Source organism: Rattus rattus, chromosome 18 (genome assembly GCF_011064425.1).
Source record: "Rattus rattus isolate New Zealand chromosome 18, Rrattus_CSIRO_v1, whole genome shotgun sequence".
NCBI lineage: Eukaryota > Metazoa > Chordata > Mammalia > Rodentia > Muridae > Rattus > Rattus rattus.
Window position 1 is genome coordinate 41,140,922 of NC_046171.1, and position 19,160 is coordinate 41,160,081.

At 48.6% G+C, this 19,160-nt stretch overlaps 1 protein-coding gene across 1 annotated transcript; it reads left to right on the forward strand.

Moving 5' to 3' along the window:
* The first annotated feature begins 1,573 nt into the window (after window positions 1-1,573).
* On the forward strand, window positions 1,574-15,520 carry Zbtb24 (zinc finger and BTB domain containing 24). Its single transcript, XM_032888737.1, has 7 exons — window positions 1,574-1,701; window positions 2,227-3,206; window positions 5,907-6,074; window positions 6,473-6,556; window positions 7,447-7,530; window positions 12,759-12,840; window positions 14,647-15,520. The coding sequence occupies exons 2-7, from the start codon at window positions 2,258-2,260 to the stop codon at window positions 15,410-15,412; spliced, it is 2,133 nt and encodes a 710-aa protein (XP_032744628.1). The 5' UTR covers window positions 1,574-1,701; window positions 2,227-2,257; the 3' UTR covers window positions 15,413-15,520.
* The last annotated feature ends 3,640 nt before the right edge of the window (window positions 15,521-19,160 follow it).

Consider the following 19,160-nt stretch of genomic DNA (forward strand, 5'->3'; position numbering starts at 1 on the left):
GGATTTATCTCAGTGGTAGAGCACTTGCCTAGCAAGCGCAAGGCCCTGGGTTTGGTCCCCAGCTCCGAAAAAAAGAAAAGAAAGAAAAAAAAAAAAAAAGAAAAAGGAAAAATTCTGGATAACCCACTTATTTCACTATTTCCTCTATAAGCAATCTTACTCATTCAAGTAATAACATTACCGTCAATATCTTCAACACTCTAGATTGTTGCTCTGAGCTGACATTTTAAATTCTTCAGAATTCAAAGCAATAAACATTTTTAGCATTTTAAATTTTGTTCGTTTTCATTTTATTAACCTATATCTTTACGGTTATCTAGTCACACGCACCTCGAGTTCAGTTTGACCACCTCAGCCTTGTTATCCAACCACCCCTTTCCGGCAATCTTCCTCAGACTGGTTCCGGGTGACTAGCTCCTAGTGACACCGTTAGTGATACCAGCTTCTCACTTAAGTACAGATTATTTGGTAAATTTCATCTAGCTATGGCTCTGTGGGGTTTTTACTGCAGTTCTTTCAGCAGAAAACCAAAGACAAACAAAAACCTTTGTGAAAGCTAAGTCGAAAGACTGACACTTGTTCTTTCTATTTTTTTTTCCTCTCGGAGCTGAAGGCCGAACCCAGGGCTCTAACGTTGAGCTAAATCCCCAACCCCACAACCACCCTTGTTCCTTCTGGAATGCACAAGTCAAGCAGAGCTCCCGGCATCCCACTAGGATGCCCACAAATCTGAAGGATTCGGAGGCAGCTCCGGGTAAAGGGGAAATCTCAGAGCCGTGACCTGAGTGGCTTAAGCTGCTTTTAATAGAAACTAGTAAGAATGGAAGAGTCTGACTGGTAATTCCATCTTTAGTTTCCAAATCGTGGACGACATAGATGGCAAATTTAGAACTGGAAGTGGACGAAGTAGAAATAATTAGGTACAAGAGATGCATAAACGCTGAGCGGAAGCTGCTGCCGGCACAGTTGGAAGTAGGTCCGGAACGAATATGAGTGGGGCTTAGGAGCATCAATCCAGAACACAGGAGAGCCACAGCAGATGCTACCCAGGTAGGTTTGTATTTAGAGAACTCCCCCACACCCCTAGGTCTCAGAGGGAACAACACTGCCCTGAGACAACTGAAACTCTCAACAGCCTCTTAGAAGTGCCAGAAATCTAAATAAAATCAGCGATTATTTTAGTCATGGTAGCCAAGCCAAGCACTTACTAAGCCCATTCTAACCCTACCAGGTGGGCACTGGAGTTAACGCCTCCATTTTATAGATAAACAGGCGCTGGGGAGAGAGACATTCAGGTAGTAAATATCTGCTGATAAGGGGTGTGTGATGAACGATTGAAGCCACCTCCGTCTTTATGCTCGCCATCGAACCAGCGGATTTGGAGTCGACAGAGTTGTCCACCGAGAGACCGCGGTGTAACTGGAGGTAATTTCCCCAGATGGGCAGGCTTCCGCCCCAGACCCTCCCTTTCCGGATTCCACAGCAAAGCCCGCCCCAGGGGCGGAGCTACGTGGTCACGTGGCCTGAAGGCGGCGTGTGTGTGTGTGTGTGTGTGCGCGCTTCCGGGCTGACAGTCGCCGGGAGCCGGGAGCTAACGCGCAGTGGTGGCGGGGGCGTGGACCGGCGACAGGCCCGGCTTGGTGTCCTCTGGGCAGCCGGGTGGACTGACCGTAGCAGGACCCCGCTGGCCGGCCCTGACAGGTAGGTCCGCGACCGGTGGACTCGGCCTCGGGCCTTGTGCCTTGGAACGCCCGCGGGACCCAGGCCCCGGGCCTGGGACGGAGCTCCGGGCGCCGCTGCTCAGAGCCGGGCCTCTGGACCCGTGCTTTATTTCACCGCAGATCTCCCTTGTGTGTGTTCGTCCCCATATTTCTCATTTGTTCCCACAGACGAAACAGCTATCCTTGTATGGTGTCGAGGCAACTTAGCCCCAACTCCAACATTGTGCCGCCACACTTTGAAAGTTTAATTACAAAGTTAATGGAAGGGAGGGCCGCCGTGTAGACTTTGGATCCCACTCTGTAATTTCCAGAGGAAATTCCAGGCCGTAAGAGGTTACTCGGATACTGGAGAGGCATCCACCAGGGTAGCCGCATCGAGGGGAGGGACCTAAGGCTTGGCTTTCTAAGTAGAAGGTGGTAATGGCAAAACTGGTGTGTGACAGCTGGAACACGGGTCTTCTTAGACAGTACTTCTTCCTAAATAAGCATCGTTTTCTTATTTCAGATTTAAACCTCTTCAGAGTCTTCTGGAGAAAATGGCGGACACAACACCTGAGCCTTCTGGGCATCTTATTGTACACTCAGACACTCACAGTGACACTGTCCTGGCTAGTCTTGAGGATCAGAGGAAGAAGGGCTTTCTTTGCGATATTACTTTGATCGTGGAGAATGTGCATTTCCGAGCTCATAAAGCCCTACTGGCTGCCAGTAGCGAGTATTTCTCAATGATGTTTGCGGAAGAGGGCGAGATTGGCCAGTCCATTTATATGCTGGAAGGCATGGTTGCGGACACCTTTGGTATCCTGCTGGAATTTATCTATACAGGCTATCTACATGCCAGTGAGAAAACGACAGAACAAATCCTGGCTACTGCCCAATTCTTAAAAGTCTATGACCTGGTAAAGGCTTACACTGACTTCCAGAATAGCCATAACTCCCCAAAGCCACCGGCCTTGAACTGCTCAGGTACTCCGGTGGTGGTTATTTCCAATAAGAAGAATGATCCTCTGAAACGGAAACGGGGAAGGCCAAGAAAAACCAACGGTTTGCAGGAAGGGAAATCGGAGCTAGCTGCAGAGGGAGAGGTGCAGCTAAGAGTGAACAATTCCGTTCAGAATAGACAAAACTTTGTATTTAAAGAAGACAGTGTCAGACTGAATGAGCAGACTCCCAAAGAAAAGGAGTCAGAGCCCACCGGTGAGCCAGGCAGTGTGGAGGAGATGCCCGCCGAGAAGGACGAGAACTCTGACCCCAAGGCTCGGGATGGACCGGGAAGCCAGAGCAGGTACAGCAAGCGGAGGACTCGCAGGTCTGTCAAGCTTAAAGACTACAAACTTAGTGGAGATGAAGATGACCAGAGCACAGCCAAGAGGGCGACGTGTGGGAGGCAAAAGCGTTCCAGCGCTCCCGAGGCCCGCTGTAAAGACTGCGACAGAGTCTTTAAATATAGTCACTTCTTAGCCATCCACCAGAGACGCCACACTGGTAACTACGCTTTCCAAACTTGGTGCGATTGGTTGGGGACCTTGGAATTGTGGTCGTGGTGGTTTTTATTGGTGGTTCAGTCTCTACATGGTAGGCTTGGCAATAAAGCCTTAGTACAGTGTTTAGGTCTCATAGTAACCCCACAGTAAGAAATACCAGCAAATATAAGGAGATGGCTTTGCTCTGTGCAGGCCCACCCGTGGCTCTTCAGGCTGGATTCAGAGCCCAGGGTTGTCTTACCAGGTATTAAGCAGCTCCTGCCTTTTGACTCACGACTGTACCTCATCTTTGTAGCAGCATTGGCTTGCTCCGTTCTGTGGACATCTTTATAGTTTAACCATTTCGTAAATATCTTCTCCATCTGGGTGTCTCTGACTTAGCCTTGGCCATTGGTCCCCCTTGTGATTGAAAAACCTTCTGTCCTCTCCGTGTGGCAAATATGGTGGCCACTAACAGCATGCAGACCTTTGTTCCTCTTACGGTACCGGTACCGTGCGTGGAACCCAGGGTATGTGTGCATGCCAACCAGGCATTTCACAACTGAGCCGTGTCCCCAGCCTGACACAGAAGTTTTATCATTCGAATCACAGCCAGCTAGATCGAGAAACTGAATTTTAGTTTTGTTTCAGTTAAGTTTTAATAACCATGTCTGGCGGCTGCTATACTGGACAGCGTGTCTCCACAGGAAGTCCTTGAGCTCTTTCTCGAGTGTTCAGGTCCCCCTGACGCAGGTCAGGTCAGGTTGCAGTCATCTTTCACAAGCTTAGGTATAAAGGCTAGCGTTTTAACTTTTCTCTTAGCCGTCCCCTCCTGACATGTGACTCAGCTCGCACCTTAGAACCTGGAGAGAGAACTACAGCTTGCTGCGTCCCACACCCAGGCTTCTGTTGCCTTGTCTGGATTATCCATGTTTGAAGTTTCCCAGGGTCAGACGCCCAGGCCAGTTGACAGAGTGGCTTGCACAGCATGCAAAGCCCTGGCCCCACTCCCTGTACCACAGAAACTGGGCCACTCCAGAAGAGGAGACAGGAGGAGCTGAAGTTGAGGGTCATCCTAGCTGCAAGGCAGGCCTGGGCTACAGGAGATGCAGTCTGGGAAAAGAAAGCTGCCCAGAGTATGTACGTTGAAAACCTGAATTGTGGTACTTTGAACAGAACAAAATCTCAAATACATGGTGAACTGTAGTGGGTTCTATTTTATATTCTAATGGGGCTCTGTAGCTAATGGATTCTAATACTAGATTGCATTTTAGCTATTTTTAAGTTGTGCCTAACTTAAAACATTACATTGTTCAGTAAAAATTAAGGAAAAACAGCTTTAGAACCCTCCCTTATCCCTCGTGGGTTCTAACCTTGCAGTGAACCTTAGGCTGCGTGCTCTCTTCCTTTGGTAAAAGTCAGGTAAATCAGAAAGCCGCCGCTCCAGAAGACGGTGTTCAGTCACTACATGTGGATGCACCGCTTCTCTTCCTGCCCAGACCCGCTGCTGCTTGACTTTCCTGACCCGACTTGTAACTTCCTCACCTTCACCTGCATCCGTCTTTGCTTTATTTTCTGGGAGATTGTCACTGTCTTTCCGACCTCTAGGTTTGCTATTTCTACCTTTAAAAAAAAAAACAAAACTGAAGTTTTTCTATAACCCCATCCCAGGGCCTTGTACTTCCTTGGACAAGTGCTTGACATCTGGACTAAACCCCCAACCGGAATCTAATTTTTGTTTCTGTTTGAGACATGATTCATTGTGTAGCAATATGACCCTGAAGTCATGATCCTCCTGTCCGAGCCCCCCAGGTGCTGGTGTTTCAGACGTCTGCCACCATGCATGCCCCTTGTACTTGATGTTTTCTACACGGGGCTGCTTTTCCTTACCTGTCCAGGTGTATGTCTCCACTATTAGAGGCTTCCCTTGGCTGTAAAGGGGTGTGTGTGTGTGTGTGTGTGTGTGTGTGTGTGTGTGTAGTTACAGATGTTAGGTGTCAGCCTCCTGGTGCTGGGAACACAACAAGCCTTCTATAAAAGCAGAGCCACCTCTCCAGCCCCACATGCAGTGACCGTTTGTACCACTCTTCAACCAGAGGCCAGGTGAGGGCACTGGCAGGGTGTGGCTGGACCCCACTTCCTCCTTACTGATGCCTGCCTTGGGTATCTGTGGCTCCTTCCGAGGAATATGCTTCTACTCTCCTACCCAGAGGTGCTGGGCCTGGCTGCCATGGCTAAAGAAGAGAGTTCTCCTTATCCCCAAAGAGACATTGACTTTTCCTTCCTGGGTGGTGCCCAGGTAACCCCTAATCCAGAGGCCCTTTTACTCTCTTCCAAAAGAAGAATGGTCTCCATCTTCTTTTGGTGGGTGTTGGGGAGACATTTGTCTTCCCAGTGCGTAGAATGGAGAAGTGAGTACAGGTAGACGTCAACCTTCCCTTTAAGTCCCTTGTCCTTTACCTGCTCCATGAGTGGGGCCACTGTGAAACCCTGACAGGCTGAGTCTTACAAGTTGGGTCGTGTCTGGGGGCTTCCGCCTGTGGGCTTTGATTTCGTCTGTTCGACTCTGAAGACTTAGTGCCGAGAGCTCACCCATCTGCTGGACTTGGAATGTTTGCCCTTCATAGTTAACACAGACGATTCAGTAGTGTATGCTTCAGTCTGGGGGAAGAGAGAAGTGCACGGCTCTTGCTTACACCCTGCTTCTTGGCTTTGGTTGTAGGGGAGCGACCCTTCAAATGCAGCGAGTGTGGAAAGGGCTTTGCTCAGAAGCACTCCTTGCAGGTTCATACCAGGATGCACACGGGAGAGCGGCCATACACCTGCACCGTGTGCAGCAAGGCGCTGACCACCAAGCACTCCCTGCTGGAGCACATGAGCCTGCACTCAGGTAACCAGGCTTACGCAGGGCCACCAGGTTCCCATTTACCACACGGTGTCACTGACAGACAGGAATGTGCATGTGCTGCTCTGAACAGCAGCAGCCTTCGGCTCCAGCTTGGCTCCAGCTTACTGCTGGCTGCGGCAGTGCATTTCAGTGTTTTGCTTAAGTGCTGCAGTTTAGAATTCTCTTTGTCTCCTTTGGGACCATTGACACCTCCGGTCCTACCCCAGTCTCCACTGCTCCCTACTGCCTTGCATAGTTTTGTACATTCTGACGAGACTTCTGGGTGTAGGCAGGTACCACTCTAGAAAGTGGGAACCTGGGTATCGTAGTCTTTGCCTTACTAGCATCCAGTTCTCTGCACTTTTTGTCATGATTTAAGTGTTTTATTCTTCACTTGGCAGGGCAGAAGTCTTTTACCTGTGATCAGTGTGGAAAGTATTTCAGCCAGAAAAGACAGCTAAAGAGCCATTATCGTGTCCATACAGGTACGAAACATTGCTGGGGAAAATGTAGATACAGAGGACTTGTGAACCAGTAGGATCATCATACAGAATGAATGAAAGAATTTGAAAAGACAGTTGGGCTAGGGACGCAGCTCTTTTAAAAGGATGAATGAAGCCCTGGGTTTGGTCCCTGGTGCCACATACAGCTAGGCATGGGAGCACACATCTGTTATCCTGGCACTTGAGAGGTAGAGGCAAGAGGATTAGAAGTTCAAAATCGGGGTTGGGGATTTAGCTCAGTGGTAGAGCGCTTGCCTAGGAAGCGCAAGGCCCTGGGTTCAGTCCCCAGCTCCGAAAAAAAGAACCAAAAAACAAAAAAAAGAAGTTCAAAATCACCCTCAGACTTAAGGCCTGCTTGGGATGCCTGAGACTGTACCCCAAAAATAAAAAATAAAGAACGTCAGAGGTTGTCATGTTACTCTGCACTACCATAAGATTCAATTTAATGTTTGCACTATAATTTTGGAATGATAAATAAAACCAGCACAGAACTGCTGTATCCAAAAGTGTTGCTTGCCCATGGATTCAGTTGGTTGGCTGTTGTTAGTGGCACCTGGAAAGACATGTCTTGCCCATGGCTCCTAATGTGCTAATGTCCTCTTCTCCTCCCGGCTAATGGATACGAGTGGAAGGGAGTGGGGGAGAAACTCACTGCGGGTGAAGTCGTTCAGTGTTGGAGAGGGGCGTTCAGAGGGCTTAGGAGGAGGGGCTCCCAGAGAAGCACTGAGTTGAGGTACATCAGGTAATGAAGTGCATTGTTGTTAAGGTGCTGTGTTTAAAGTGATTGTTTTTCAGGGAGTGCTTACACAGCTCACTGAAGAGGTGCAGGGAGAGCATGCATGCACTCACACTTTTTTTATCCTTGCGGCAAGGCCACTCACTACCAGAATGCAACCACTGCCATCGCAAGTTTATGGATGTGTCCCAGCTAAAGAAACATCTGCGCACGCACACAGGTACGACGCCTCCTGCAGCCTTCACGCTGCACTCGCTGTCCTCGGCCGGCCGGGGTCGGTGAGCTTGCTGCCCATGTGCTGCAGGCTCAATACGTTTTGTGAAGGCCAACGGTAAAGGCAAGGTGCCATCGTCTCTGTTGTGTGTGTGCATTGTGTCCCTACTCAGCACAAAACGGATCACCCGATGAGGACTGTTGATGGCTGAGGAAGATCCGTGTCGTTTCACAGCAGTGTCTGTCATGCTGTCCGTGCTTCCCTCCCAGCCCCTTGAGCACTGAAGGCAACAGCAGTAGCTTGTTTAGAAAAGGAGACACACGGCCGACACAGAGGTGCAGAATTCCTGCTCTGTCCTCTGGAACCAGCACGTACACCCAAGCCTTAAATCAGCACCTCCCTCCGAGGAGGAGTGAGGAGAAGGCAGCGCTCACCGTAAATCCAGAAGTCAAACTGTCCGTTTTGTACCTTCGGAAGGGATTTGTCTTAAACCAAGCCTGTTAGATTTCCCAAGGAACAGTTTCTATTCAGCTGGATTATTTAACGGTTCTGTCCAGTTGTCTACTAATAACGTATACTAGAGCAGTTTAAGACAAACGGTGGTGGCACAGGTCTTTAATCTGAGCACCACAAAGGCAGAGGCAGGCAAATCTTAAGGCCAGCCTGCTCTTCAGGTGAGTTCAGGACAGCCAGGGCTGCACAGAGAGACCCTGGCTCAGACAAACAAACAAACAGTAGTTTGATTTGGGGCTCTGTGGACTTTGATTTTTAATTGCAGGTTAGTAATTTCCTAACTAAGAGAAGCTACTTCAGATTGATTGTCGCCACCAAGGGTGTGGGACCACCAAGGGTGTGGGACCGGTCACTTTTTGAGTGTCAGTGGGACACCGCAGTGGAATGTGCACGCCTGTCCTCAGGGGAAGGGCCCTGACACTCAAGGACTGCCTGACGCCACCCACCAGGATATGTGGAGAAGGTTGTGTGAAACACGATGAACTTTCTGTGTGGCTTGATCCCCTTCCTAAAATGTCTCTGTGTGCATGTGTGCGTGTGTGCGTGTGCGTGTGAGAGACAGAGACAGAGTTAGTTTTCTAAAATCTGGGAGAATGTTATATTTCTGATTCCAGGGAGTTTTTCTCTAGAACTTTTTTTGAGATTTATTTATTTTATGTAAGAGGCTGCCTGCAAGTATGTGTGCTCCATGCGCATCTAGTACTCAGAGACCAGAAGTTGTTAGCCGCCAGGTGGGTCCTAGGAATTGAACTTGGGACCTTTGGAAGAGCAATCAGTGCTTTTAATCACTGAGTCCTCTCTCCAGAGTGTGTCGCCTAAGCAATAGGAAATTATCTTATAAGGGGCGAACTTTATAAAGTTAGCTTTGTGCATTCTCTATTTGCAGTAACATTGTCTGTCATTGTAGATGGGTTTGTGTGCCCATCTTTGTGCACACATGGAAGTCAGAGGACAGTGTGTGGGCATTGGTTTCCTCCACCATGTGGGTCTTGGTATCAGTCAGTCTGGGGTTGGTGTCCTTATCAACCGAACTATCACACGGTCTCCTTCACTCCCTCAGACATCCTCATTGATAGGGTCTGTGAACTGCAATGGCAGTCATTCAGTATGTGTGCACTGAACGTTTGCTGTGTACCAGTCTCTGTTTGCGGCCCAGAGGACAGACAGTGAGATGTCCAAGTCCCTGCTGGGGCCACATCAGCCTTTGAACAGAGACAGCACAAACAAAAAGTGTCCCGTGCCAGTGCAGTGTGGAAATAAACCGTGAAGCAGGAAAACGGGTATGGGAAGGGGTGGGCATGGGGCTGACCTGGGAAGGCCTCAGGGATGGGAGCCTCTTAGATGGAGTCCAGAGGTCCATGGGGAGTGAGCCAGACATGGCTGTGTGGGGAGAGTGTCCTAGGTGGGAGGCAGGAGCAGAGAGGCCGGAGAAGGAAGCGTGCTGAGTAAGCCACGGGGGCCACGGGGACCCACCTCTGTCTGTTCTCCAACATTTGAAAAGCTTCTTAACAAGACAGTCCTGATTTCAACCCTGAGCTTGTCACTGAATTGGCTGGGACAGAGCCTGAGAAGTCCCCACTCAGACCTCACAACCCCATGGTTCCCCTGAGCATGTTAGCTTAATTGGAGGCCACAGTGAAGACTTAGATGGCCTCACCAAGAAGAGTGATACGGTATGGCTGAGTCTTAATAGTATACTTCTGTATCAAGCAGAGGGACCCAAGGTGCTACAGTCATGGGCCTGGTCTAGTGCCCTGACCGTGGACACCACAGCAAATGTGCCTGCTTTGGAAAGATTCTGAGGAAGAGTCAGCATGCTTTGCTGGTGGTTAGGTGTGGGTACAGGTGACAGGTGAAACGGGAGAGGAGAAAGCACCTGGAAGGAACAGAGCAATAGATGGGACATGCGGGGTCTGAGGTGGTCATGTGTGTGCACGGTAGGTGAGTGGATATGTGAGCCTGAAGGAGAGATGCAGGCCCAGCTGTGAGTGTACATGACACACATGGCCTTAATATGTGTAAGGCTTCGATGAGCTTGAATCCCTGAAAAGCTTGATAGATGGGCAGCCCAGGGCTGAGGCGGCCCAACTGATGAACAGTTCAGAAGGGAGCTGCTTCTAGCATAAACTCCATGGCAGGCCTCCTGCCTCAGCCTCCGGTGTTTGAGATCACAGGTGTGGGCTACTTAACAAGCCTTGTGGTTTTTATGAGGAAGTAGTCCTTGCATGGGGGGTAGAAAGGAGACAGCGTCTCCTTTATAACAATATAGCGAACCCATCTCAGAAGGAAGTACAGTACGTGTGGGAATTTGTTTGTTCAGGAAAATGCAGAAACAAAATTAAACATTGGTCCTGGGGTGGAGATAAACCAAACCCATCAAAATATTGGGGTTCTTCAAGGCAGGGTCTTTGTATGACCTGTCTGTCTGTCTCTAGCATTCAGTTCAGTGACATTGAGAGGCATCAGCAGCCTGTTTCCTACTCTGACCCAGGATGTCAAGCAGAGATTTTCCCAGCATAGCCATACTGTGTTTGAAAACGTAGGCTGTTATTTGTTTCTTAGATGGTCAAGTGCACACTGTCTGGGTAAGATGCCATGCACCGGGCACTGAAGATCTCTTTCCCAGGAGGGCATCCGAAGACAGGATGGAGGCAGCATGCTAGTGGGCAGCCAGTACTGCTGGGGCTGGATCCGAGAGAACTGGATCCTCTCCCTGACCTGGAGCAGTCAGCCTTGTGGGGATGCAGTGCAGCCAGGCAAACTCACAGGACTGGTGGGAGGTGTGACTGGTGGGAGGTATGGGAGAAGTGCTTGTTTGCTTGTGGTTTTGTTCTTTAAAAGGCTCTTGCTCTAAGAACTAGGGTCATCCTGTCTTAGCATCAGGAGTGCTAGGATTTCACGTGTGCACCACTTCTATGGACTGCGCTCCTCTGCTGTCCTTACCACCCCTTTCCTGATAGCAGTGTTCCCAGAGACCACAGCAGAGATTGGAACCCTGCTTAGTGTACTGCAGTCAACTAAAGGGAATTAGCAGTGTCTCACTGCAGCAGCCGTCCTGTGACTCCTGATGTACACAGAGAGCAGGTCCACCCCTCCAACATCTCTGTCCCTTGGTGGTACTAGGTAAATACTGATCTAAGGTGGGCTCCCATGCTAGTGTGGCCATCTTGCTTAGTCACATTACAAAGTTCAGCCTCATCCTGTGGGTTAGGTCCAAAGCTTCTAAAGTATCTATGCCTGGGTATTGACATGAATTCATCTCGCCTGTCCCGGTTTTCCTGTGCTCGTCAGGGTATCATCCCCTTGTAGAGACCGTGCGTCTCCATTCCGAATCCCAGTGCAATGCAGTATGATGGAGCCACAGACAGGAGGATGGGCCTTGTTCCCAGAGTGGAGTAGAATCAGGAAAGCAGCAAGTGGTGGGTGGCCCAGGACAAGTGCAGAAAGAAGTGTTGCCAGCTCTCCACGTTCTGAAATGCAGGTAGAGCGTGTCACGGGAGCGGCGGAAACTGACCAGGGTCTGAGTAGGCCCCACCTGTGATTAGAAAGCCACCCGGTCTTAACCTTTGGAGTGATAAAACTTAATGGGGTGAGCTTGCTGACTGATCCAGCCTGCTCGTCCATCCATCCCCTGCCTGTGGAGCCTGGGTACAGTATCCGCGGAAAGAACATCTCACGTCGGCCTCCACTCTGCTGTCCTCTAGTGAGACTGGGTCTCGCCGCTGGCCTCCCCAAACTCCTCTTGCCTTGCTCCTGGGGCTCTGATAGTCCACTGCTGCATGTGCGCTGTGCAAACCAACACTGAAAACACCAGTTCTGTTATAAGTCATTCTATGTGAGCCTTGCACCACCCCTGGGAAGGTCATTCATTTGGCAGGGTTTCTGGATGAGCAGCGTCTGTGAGTGTGTGTGCACGGGTGTGTGGTGTATGAAGAGCTGTGACCTGCTGTAATCTAAAGCTTTGGCTGCTGCCTCCAGATGGAGCTATTAGAGCATTTGCTGCCACTGTGAAATGGTCTGTTAGTGTGGAGAGGCCACACTCGCTGTTTGCCTTGGTGACAGTGTGTAGCCAGGAAGCAATAGGCCCATTTGGAGGCTGCTGTGATCCAAGAGGGAAGAGTCAGATTCTACACATATTTGGCAGGTAACTCTGAGTGGGAGAACGAAGCCCTAGGGCACAGGAGGTCTAGTGGCTCACCCAGCCCAGAAGTTCCACAGCAGGGCAAGAGTCAGTCAGTGTTAGTCAGTGTTAGAAAATGCAGGAGTGGCCTGGAGGGATGGCTCAGAGGTTAAGAGCACTGTGTGCTCTTCCAGAGGTCCTGAGTTCAATTCCCAGCAACCACATGGTGGCTCACAACCATCTGTATGATCCGATGCCCTCTTCTGGTGTGCAGGTGTACATGCAGATAGAGCACTCACGTATGTAAGAGAGATACATATTTTAAAAAGGAAATAGAAAATGTAGGAGTAGATACAAGAGCTTCTGTCCCGCATGTACAAACAGCTTCTCCATCAGCCCTCGTGGGTGGAGCCACACCTCTGCACCCCCTTGGCCCTCCCTGGAGCTCAGGTGCAGAGGAACCGTCTGGTCGTGGTGCCCGCACTCTGACAGACAGTTTCCTCTGTCCTTTTCCCACTGTGAAGGAAAGTGGTTTGGATTGTTAGTTTTTAATATTGGGTGTGTATGTACAAACACTTTCCTCTTTCTTCCTTGTTTTAAGGTGAGAAGCCATTTACTTGTGAAATCTGTGGGAAATCTTTCACAGCAAAGAGCTCCCTTCAGACCCACATCAGAATCCACCGGTAAGCTGGTTTGGGTGTGGGTAAGACAGGACTAGCGCTCTAGGGCGTGCTGGCCTCACACAGACTCTGGCTTCTCCCTCCGCCCTGAGCACTGGGATTACAGGTGTGAGCCACCGCCCCTAGCCCCTTCAGTTAATCTCTTAGGTATTTTGTCACTGGGTCAGCCCTTGGACTCTGGTGTTTTGTGGGGTAACCTGTGACTATGTAAGCCTTTTCTCTAGTTGATGTCATGGTAGAATTTTATGTGTGTTTATTTTATTTTTTCATTAATTAAATTTCTCATTTAAGCAAAATCAGCAGTATCGATTGTGGCCAGTACAATCTGCATTGTTGATCTCATTATTTAATGTGTATTGAGGGAGGCCAGTCAAAGCGTAGACCTTCAGTCAGAGCTACATCAGGGCCTGGGGAGGGGCTCAGGGACTGACTGCTGGAGCGTTTGCTCATGTCTCCAGCCTCCGTAACAGCCAGAGGTAGCTCTGCGAACATGGAAGAGAGCGCAGCAGCAGGTGGGTCCCAGGGGCTTCCAACCACCAGTCTAGCCAGAATGGCGAGCTCCACGTTCAATGAGAGGCCCTGTCTCAAAAACCAAGGTAGAGGCCGAGAGAGGAAGACCCAGCGTAACCTCTGGCCTCCACATGCACACAGAGAGGCTGCACACACATCAGTGAAGTGCCCATGAAGTAACCATGAAGAACCCATGAAGTACCCATGCAGTACCCATGAAGAACCCATGAAGTACCCATGCAGTCTTAGCACTTGGATGTGGTGATGATAGTGTATGCCCACCAGCCCAGCACCTGCTAGGCAGAGGCAGAAGGATCGAGTTCAAAGCCAAACTGGACCTCATAGGAAAATTCCATCCAAAAGAAAAAAGTATTTTCGGGTTGGGGATTTAGCTCAGTGGTAGAGCGCTTGCTAGCAAGCGCAAGGCCCTGGGTTCGGTCCCCAGCTCCGAAAAAAAAAAAAAAAAAAGAAAAGAAAAAAAGTATTTTCTGAACAAGTACTCTGTTCAGAAAAATTACTCCCAGGTTGGATTTAGGCATTTACCTAAAAGTTTCAGAAATGATTAGGAGCTACTTGGGTTTTTAATATTGATATTAATCATATACATATATACATGTATACATATATACATTCATACCTATTTAAAGCCTAAAAAAAGCTGTAAGAACTAAAACCAAAATAGAACTGTCCATGCAATATGAAATGTTTACTTTTTATTGAAAACACAGAACAACAAAATTATAAACTTTCAGCCCATGTAGTCCCATCTGACACCCTACCTTAGCCCCTTTATAACCACATTTGCTTGTTTGTTTGTTTGTTTGTTTGTTTATGTGAGTACACTGTATCTTCGAGACCCCAGGAGAGGGCATCAGACCCCATTACAGATGGTTGTGAGCCGCCATGTGGGTGCTGGGATCTGACCTCTGGAAGAGCAGTCGGTGCTCTTAACCACTGAGCCATCTCTCCAGCCCCACCCTTTTTATAGTTGAAACTTGAAACGGAAGCACATACAGTGGCTTGCTCAAAGTCCACAAGTTGGTGGAGAACCTGTGACTTAGACTCAGCCTGATCAGTACTCCCGTGTTCTTTTGGTTTTGGTTTTGGGGTTTTTGTTTTGTTTGTTTAAAGCAGAGATAGAGTTTATTTTAAAGGTTTTGGCCTGGATTGAGTCACTGGCATTAAGGGACAGTAAGCACTCGAGGGTCAGGTGTGGGGCTTGACGTTCCATGACTCTTGATTGCTTCTGCCTAAGTAAACCAGGAAGTCGAAGGCTAGTGTTTCTGTCTGTTTTCTCAGAGGAGAAAAGCCGTATTCCTGCAGCGTCTGCGGCAAATGCTTCTCTGACTCCAGTGCCAAGAGGAGACACTGCGTCCTACATACGGGCAAAAAGCCTTTCTCCTGCCCCGAGTGCAGCCTACAGTTTGCTCGCCTGGACAATCTGAAGGCTCACCTGAAAATCCACAGCAAGGAGAAGCACGCGTCAGACTCCAGCAGTGTCTCTGGCAGTAGTGCTGACGAGGTGCGGAACGTTCTTCAGCTGCAGCCATACCAGCTCTCCGCCTCAGGAGAGCAGGAGATTCAGCTTCTCGTTACCGACTCTGTGCATAACATTAACTTCATGCCCGCTCCCAGCCAGGGCGTTAGCATTGTAGCTGCTGAGAGCTCTCAGAACATGGCCACAGACCCGGCTGCCAACATCACCCTGCTCACACAGCAGCCGGAGCAACTGCAGAGCCTGATTCTTTCAGCTCAGCAGGAGCAGACAGAGCACATTCAGAGCCTCGGCATGATTGGAAGCCAGATGGACGCCTCCCAGGCCGAGCCAGTGCATGTGATCACACTGTCCAAGGAAACGCTGGAGCACCTCCATGCTCACCAGGAGCAAACATCCAGCTCAGTGCCTGCAGCGGACACAGGAGCCCGAGCCTCCTCTCCCCCCTCCACTAGGCCAGGGGCAGAGCTGACCCAGGCGCCTCTGACGGTTCCGCTGGACCCTTCCCCTGGAGCCACAGTGGCGGGGTGGCCCTTTGGGCCGTCCTCTTATAGATCCTTAAAGATGTGATCTGCCCGTTATTTATAATGGGCTCCGTCAGGGCAGAGTCTGTCTTAACTATAATATCAACTCATAGTTGGCATTTAAATATTGATGAGGGTTTCCACTTTGATCTACTATCTGCTCTTCAAGATTGGTAGTTTTCCTTCGGGGGCATTGATTTTATTATACTTTTCTGTAAGTGTTGAATGTCCACAGCCATAGAGTATGGTCTGGTTTAGAACCAACAGAGTCGTGCCTGGGGTGCATCTTTGGGTATAGTGGGGTTATTTCTCTTGGGCAGTATGCTTGCCATTCCCAAACGAGTCAGCCCGACTGTAAGTGATCACGGCAAGATTCCCCTCCAGGAACTTACCCCTAAGAGAGTGCCTCTTGGATTTCTCTCTGTGTGGTACGGCGGGCGGGCTGACCGTGTTGCACTGAGAATAGATCATGCTCACAAACCATACTCGCGACACAAAAGCCAAAGTAACTTTAAAGGTTTTGAGTTCAACTTTGCTTCAAAACGTGGATTTATACATTTTTTTTTAAAGAAGCAGGCTGTTAAATTTTATTTTAAAAAATCTCCAAAGTATGAAACTGGATCAAGATACTCATTCCAAATAAACCAAATTTTGTCAGATAATGATACTTGATTTTTATCAAAAAGGAGTCTTAATTACCTGGAACTTTAAAGTTTATCAGTGTACCGTAAGTCCTAAATGCACTGCTGACTTCAACTTGAGCGCAGCGTACTGAGTTCCACGTCCATCTTAGGACTCCTGAAGGAAGACCTGTGCTGCTCTGTCTGCATGGCCGTCCAGGTTAACTCCACTCCACACCGCTTCATTCTGAGCCTCAGAGCGAAAGCAGCCACCTGCGTCCATGATGGAGTGACTTTCAAGCCAACACTAAGTTATGTCTGGGTTCTGTTTTCACAATCACTGCATTAGTTGAATTCTTTGACTTCTCAGGAAGCTGGCGGCCTTGCTTGAGGAAAGAGATAGGGTGCTGGGAACACGGTGCAGGGGACAGTCGGTGTGAACGCAGTGTCTTCACAGCCGTCATTCTTCTTCCCTTAGATGTATTCCCACCCAAATCCACTATGTTTTTGCAAATTAAAGAACTAGACAATTCTTCATGTTAGCAAGAACATTTTTGTTCTATATGCACCGAGTTGTTTTATTAGACATAATTTATAAATTGAATTACCAAGTTGTAGCTACGGACCGGCTGTGTAATGTGGACGCTGATCTGACTGGCACAAATGCTGCTTCCCTTCAGTGATTTAGACTCAGTTTAGTCATTTAAGCCATGTATTCACTGTGACGTGTGAGCATGGCTTATATACAGGCCTTACCCCCTGAGCATCGCTCTAGCCTGTTTATTCTTAAAGCACAAAGTATTTCCCAAATACTGTCTTTTCAAAACATTGAATTTTTTCCTAGACTTTTACATTGTATTAAAGTAAAAATGTCTCCCTGTTGATAGCTAGGTAATTATTCAGAAACATGATCGAGCGGCTGTGGGTTGGTTTTGGCGTAGGAGACTCAGCCCATAGGTACCTATGCTAAGCGTGAGCTCTACTCCTAATCCGAGACTGTTTGTTTATTATTTCTGAGAACAGTGTTGCACTGTGATGTCCAGGCTGAGTTAAGTGTGTCCTCTCAAGTGACTGACTGCAGATGTGGTCTCCAGGCCTACATGACTGGTTACAAGTTAAATTTAGGTTACTTTACCACAGTCTACCTCAGCACCAAGAAAAACACACTGTGGGGCAGGCCTGGTAGTGCAGGCCTATGATCCCCGGACTCAGGCGGAGGCAGGAGTGCCTTGAGTTTAAGGCTAGCCTGAGCTACTTAGACCCTGTGAAAGAAAACAAGGCCTGGGGATGTAGTTCAACGGTAGAACGTGCCCCTGCATACTCAAGACTGGGCTCCATCCTCAGCACTGGGGAACTTACAATTTTCCAAAGCCACATGCAACAGTAGGGGCTATTAACCTAACGAAGTTAGTTACCTACTATCCTGCTCGCTCTTGTCAGCACGGCCCATACAGCATCTTACAGAGAAGCAACTGAGGGATTGCCCAAAGCAGAGCCTGTCAACCTTCATAATGCTCCCCATGTTGTGGTGACCCCCAACTATAAAGTTACTTTGGTTGCTACTTTATAGATCTATGAAAGGGTCATTCCACCACCCCAACCCACAAAGGGGTTTCAGCCCACAGCTGGCCTAGCTCCTGTTGGTCTGTAGGGATACCTGTGAGGAACTGTGGGCCCATCCCTTCGGGTAGCACCATGCCTCAAGCAGGTGGCCTCAAGGCTATATTAAAGAGCTGGTTAAGCATGAACCAGTGAGTGACTCAGCGAGCAGGCTATCAAACCAAGTTTCACTGTGCTTCCTACCCTCAACTCCCGCCTGGACTCCCCGCAGGGATGGATCACAACTTGAAAGTAAAAGCCTAGTAAACCCTTTTTTTCCCAGCTTGCTTCGGTCAAGGTGTTTGACACAGTAATAGAATGTGCCTAGAACATTTCACTGCCAAGTCTTTCAACATGTAATTAATGCTAAACTGTATTAATGAGAGTTTTACATCCTCCCCTCGATACAGAATCCTCAAAATCACTTGTGTGTTTCGTACTGCCTGCTTATCAGTTTTGGCAACAGTGTTGACTGCTATTTGATTTGCCTTTAGGTTTCATACAATGTATAGGTTAAAAACCTAGATTCGTCTATGAAGTAGTTCAGACAACTATTTGAAAACTGAGGGGGTTGGGGATTTAGCTCAGTGGTAGAGCGCTAAGGCCCTGGGTTCGGTTCCCAGCTCCGAAAAAAAAGAAGAAGAAAAAAAAAGAAAACTGAGAAAAATACTTAACTTTTAGAAGTAAGTCCAGTTCCATGGTTTATGTGGCCACATTGTAAGCCCTTCCAGACTCTGTAGCAAGGGACCGGGTCCCAGTCTTGACTGTACCATCTGACCAGCTGTCACAGGAGAATCAGGAAGTGATGGCAACTTTCTTGCCCTAGCTCCCTCATTACTCTGACTACCCCCTGCTTACTCTTCATGACATTCCTATGAGGTTAGTATCATTATCATTAGGCCCATTTTACAGGTGAGAATATTGAGGCTCAAATACACACCCTGTATATGGGTGTGTCCCCAGTACATACCCTGCCCTTTGGAATGAACCTCCTTTTTAATAGCTTTCTAAAACAAACTTTTATAAAGGTTTGCTTCATTTTTATATTTATGGGTGTTTTGCCAGCATGTATGTCTATGGATCATGTGCCCTCAGAAGTCAGAAGTGAGTGTCAGATCCCCTGGATCTGGTGCTTTTGATTAAAAACAGGTGCATTACTAACACCTTTAATTCCAGCACTCAGGAGTCAGAGGCAGGGAGGTCTCTGAGTTCTAGGCCAGCCTGGTCTACAGAGTGAGTTCCAGTATAGCCAGGGCTACAAGGAAACATTGTCTCAAAAAGCAAAACAACCAGGATTCATGCGATGCCTGGGATTCCTGGGATTTCTGGGATTCCACGTGGTTTGGAGACCTGGCTTGGAGACCTGGCCACGGTCTGACTTAGTAAGCACTGCTTTTTCAACAACTGGGGTTTATGTTATTACAATCCTGGTTAGAAATGTGACAGATGGCAGAGATCCAATGTCTCTGAGACCTCTTCCCCTGGCTTCCTGCTTGCTTTCCGTATCTTTCCGTGTCCAGCCTTCCACCTTTTAGAGACATCAGGCATGCTGCATTGGCCCACACTAAACCTAAT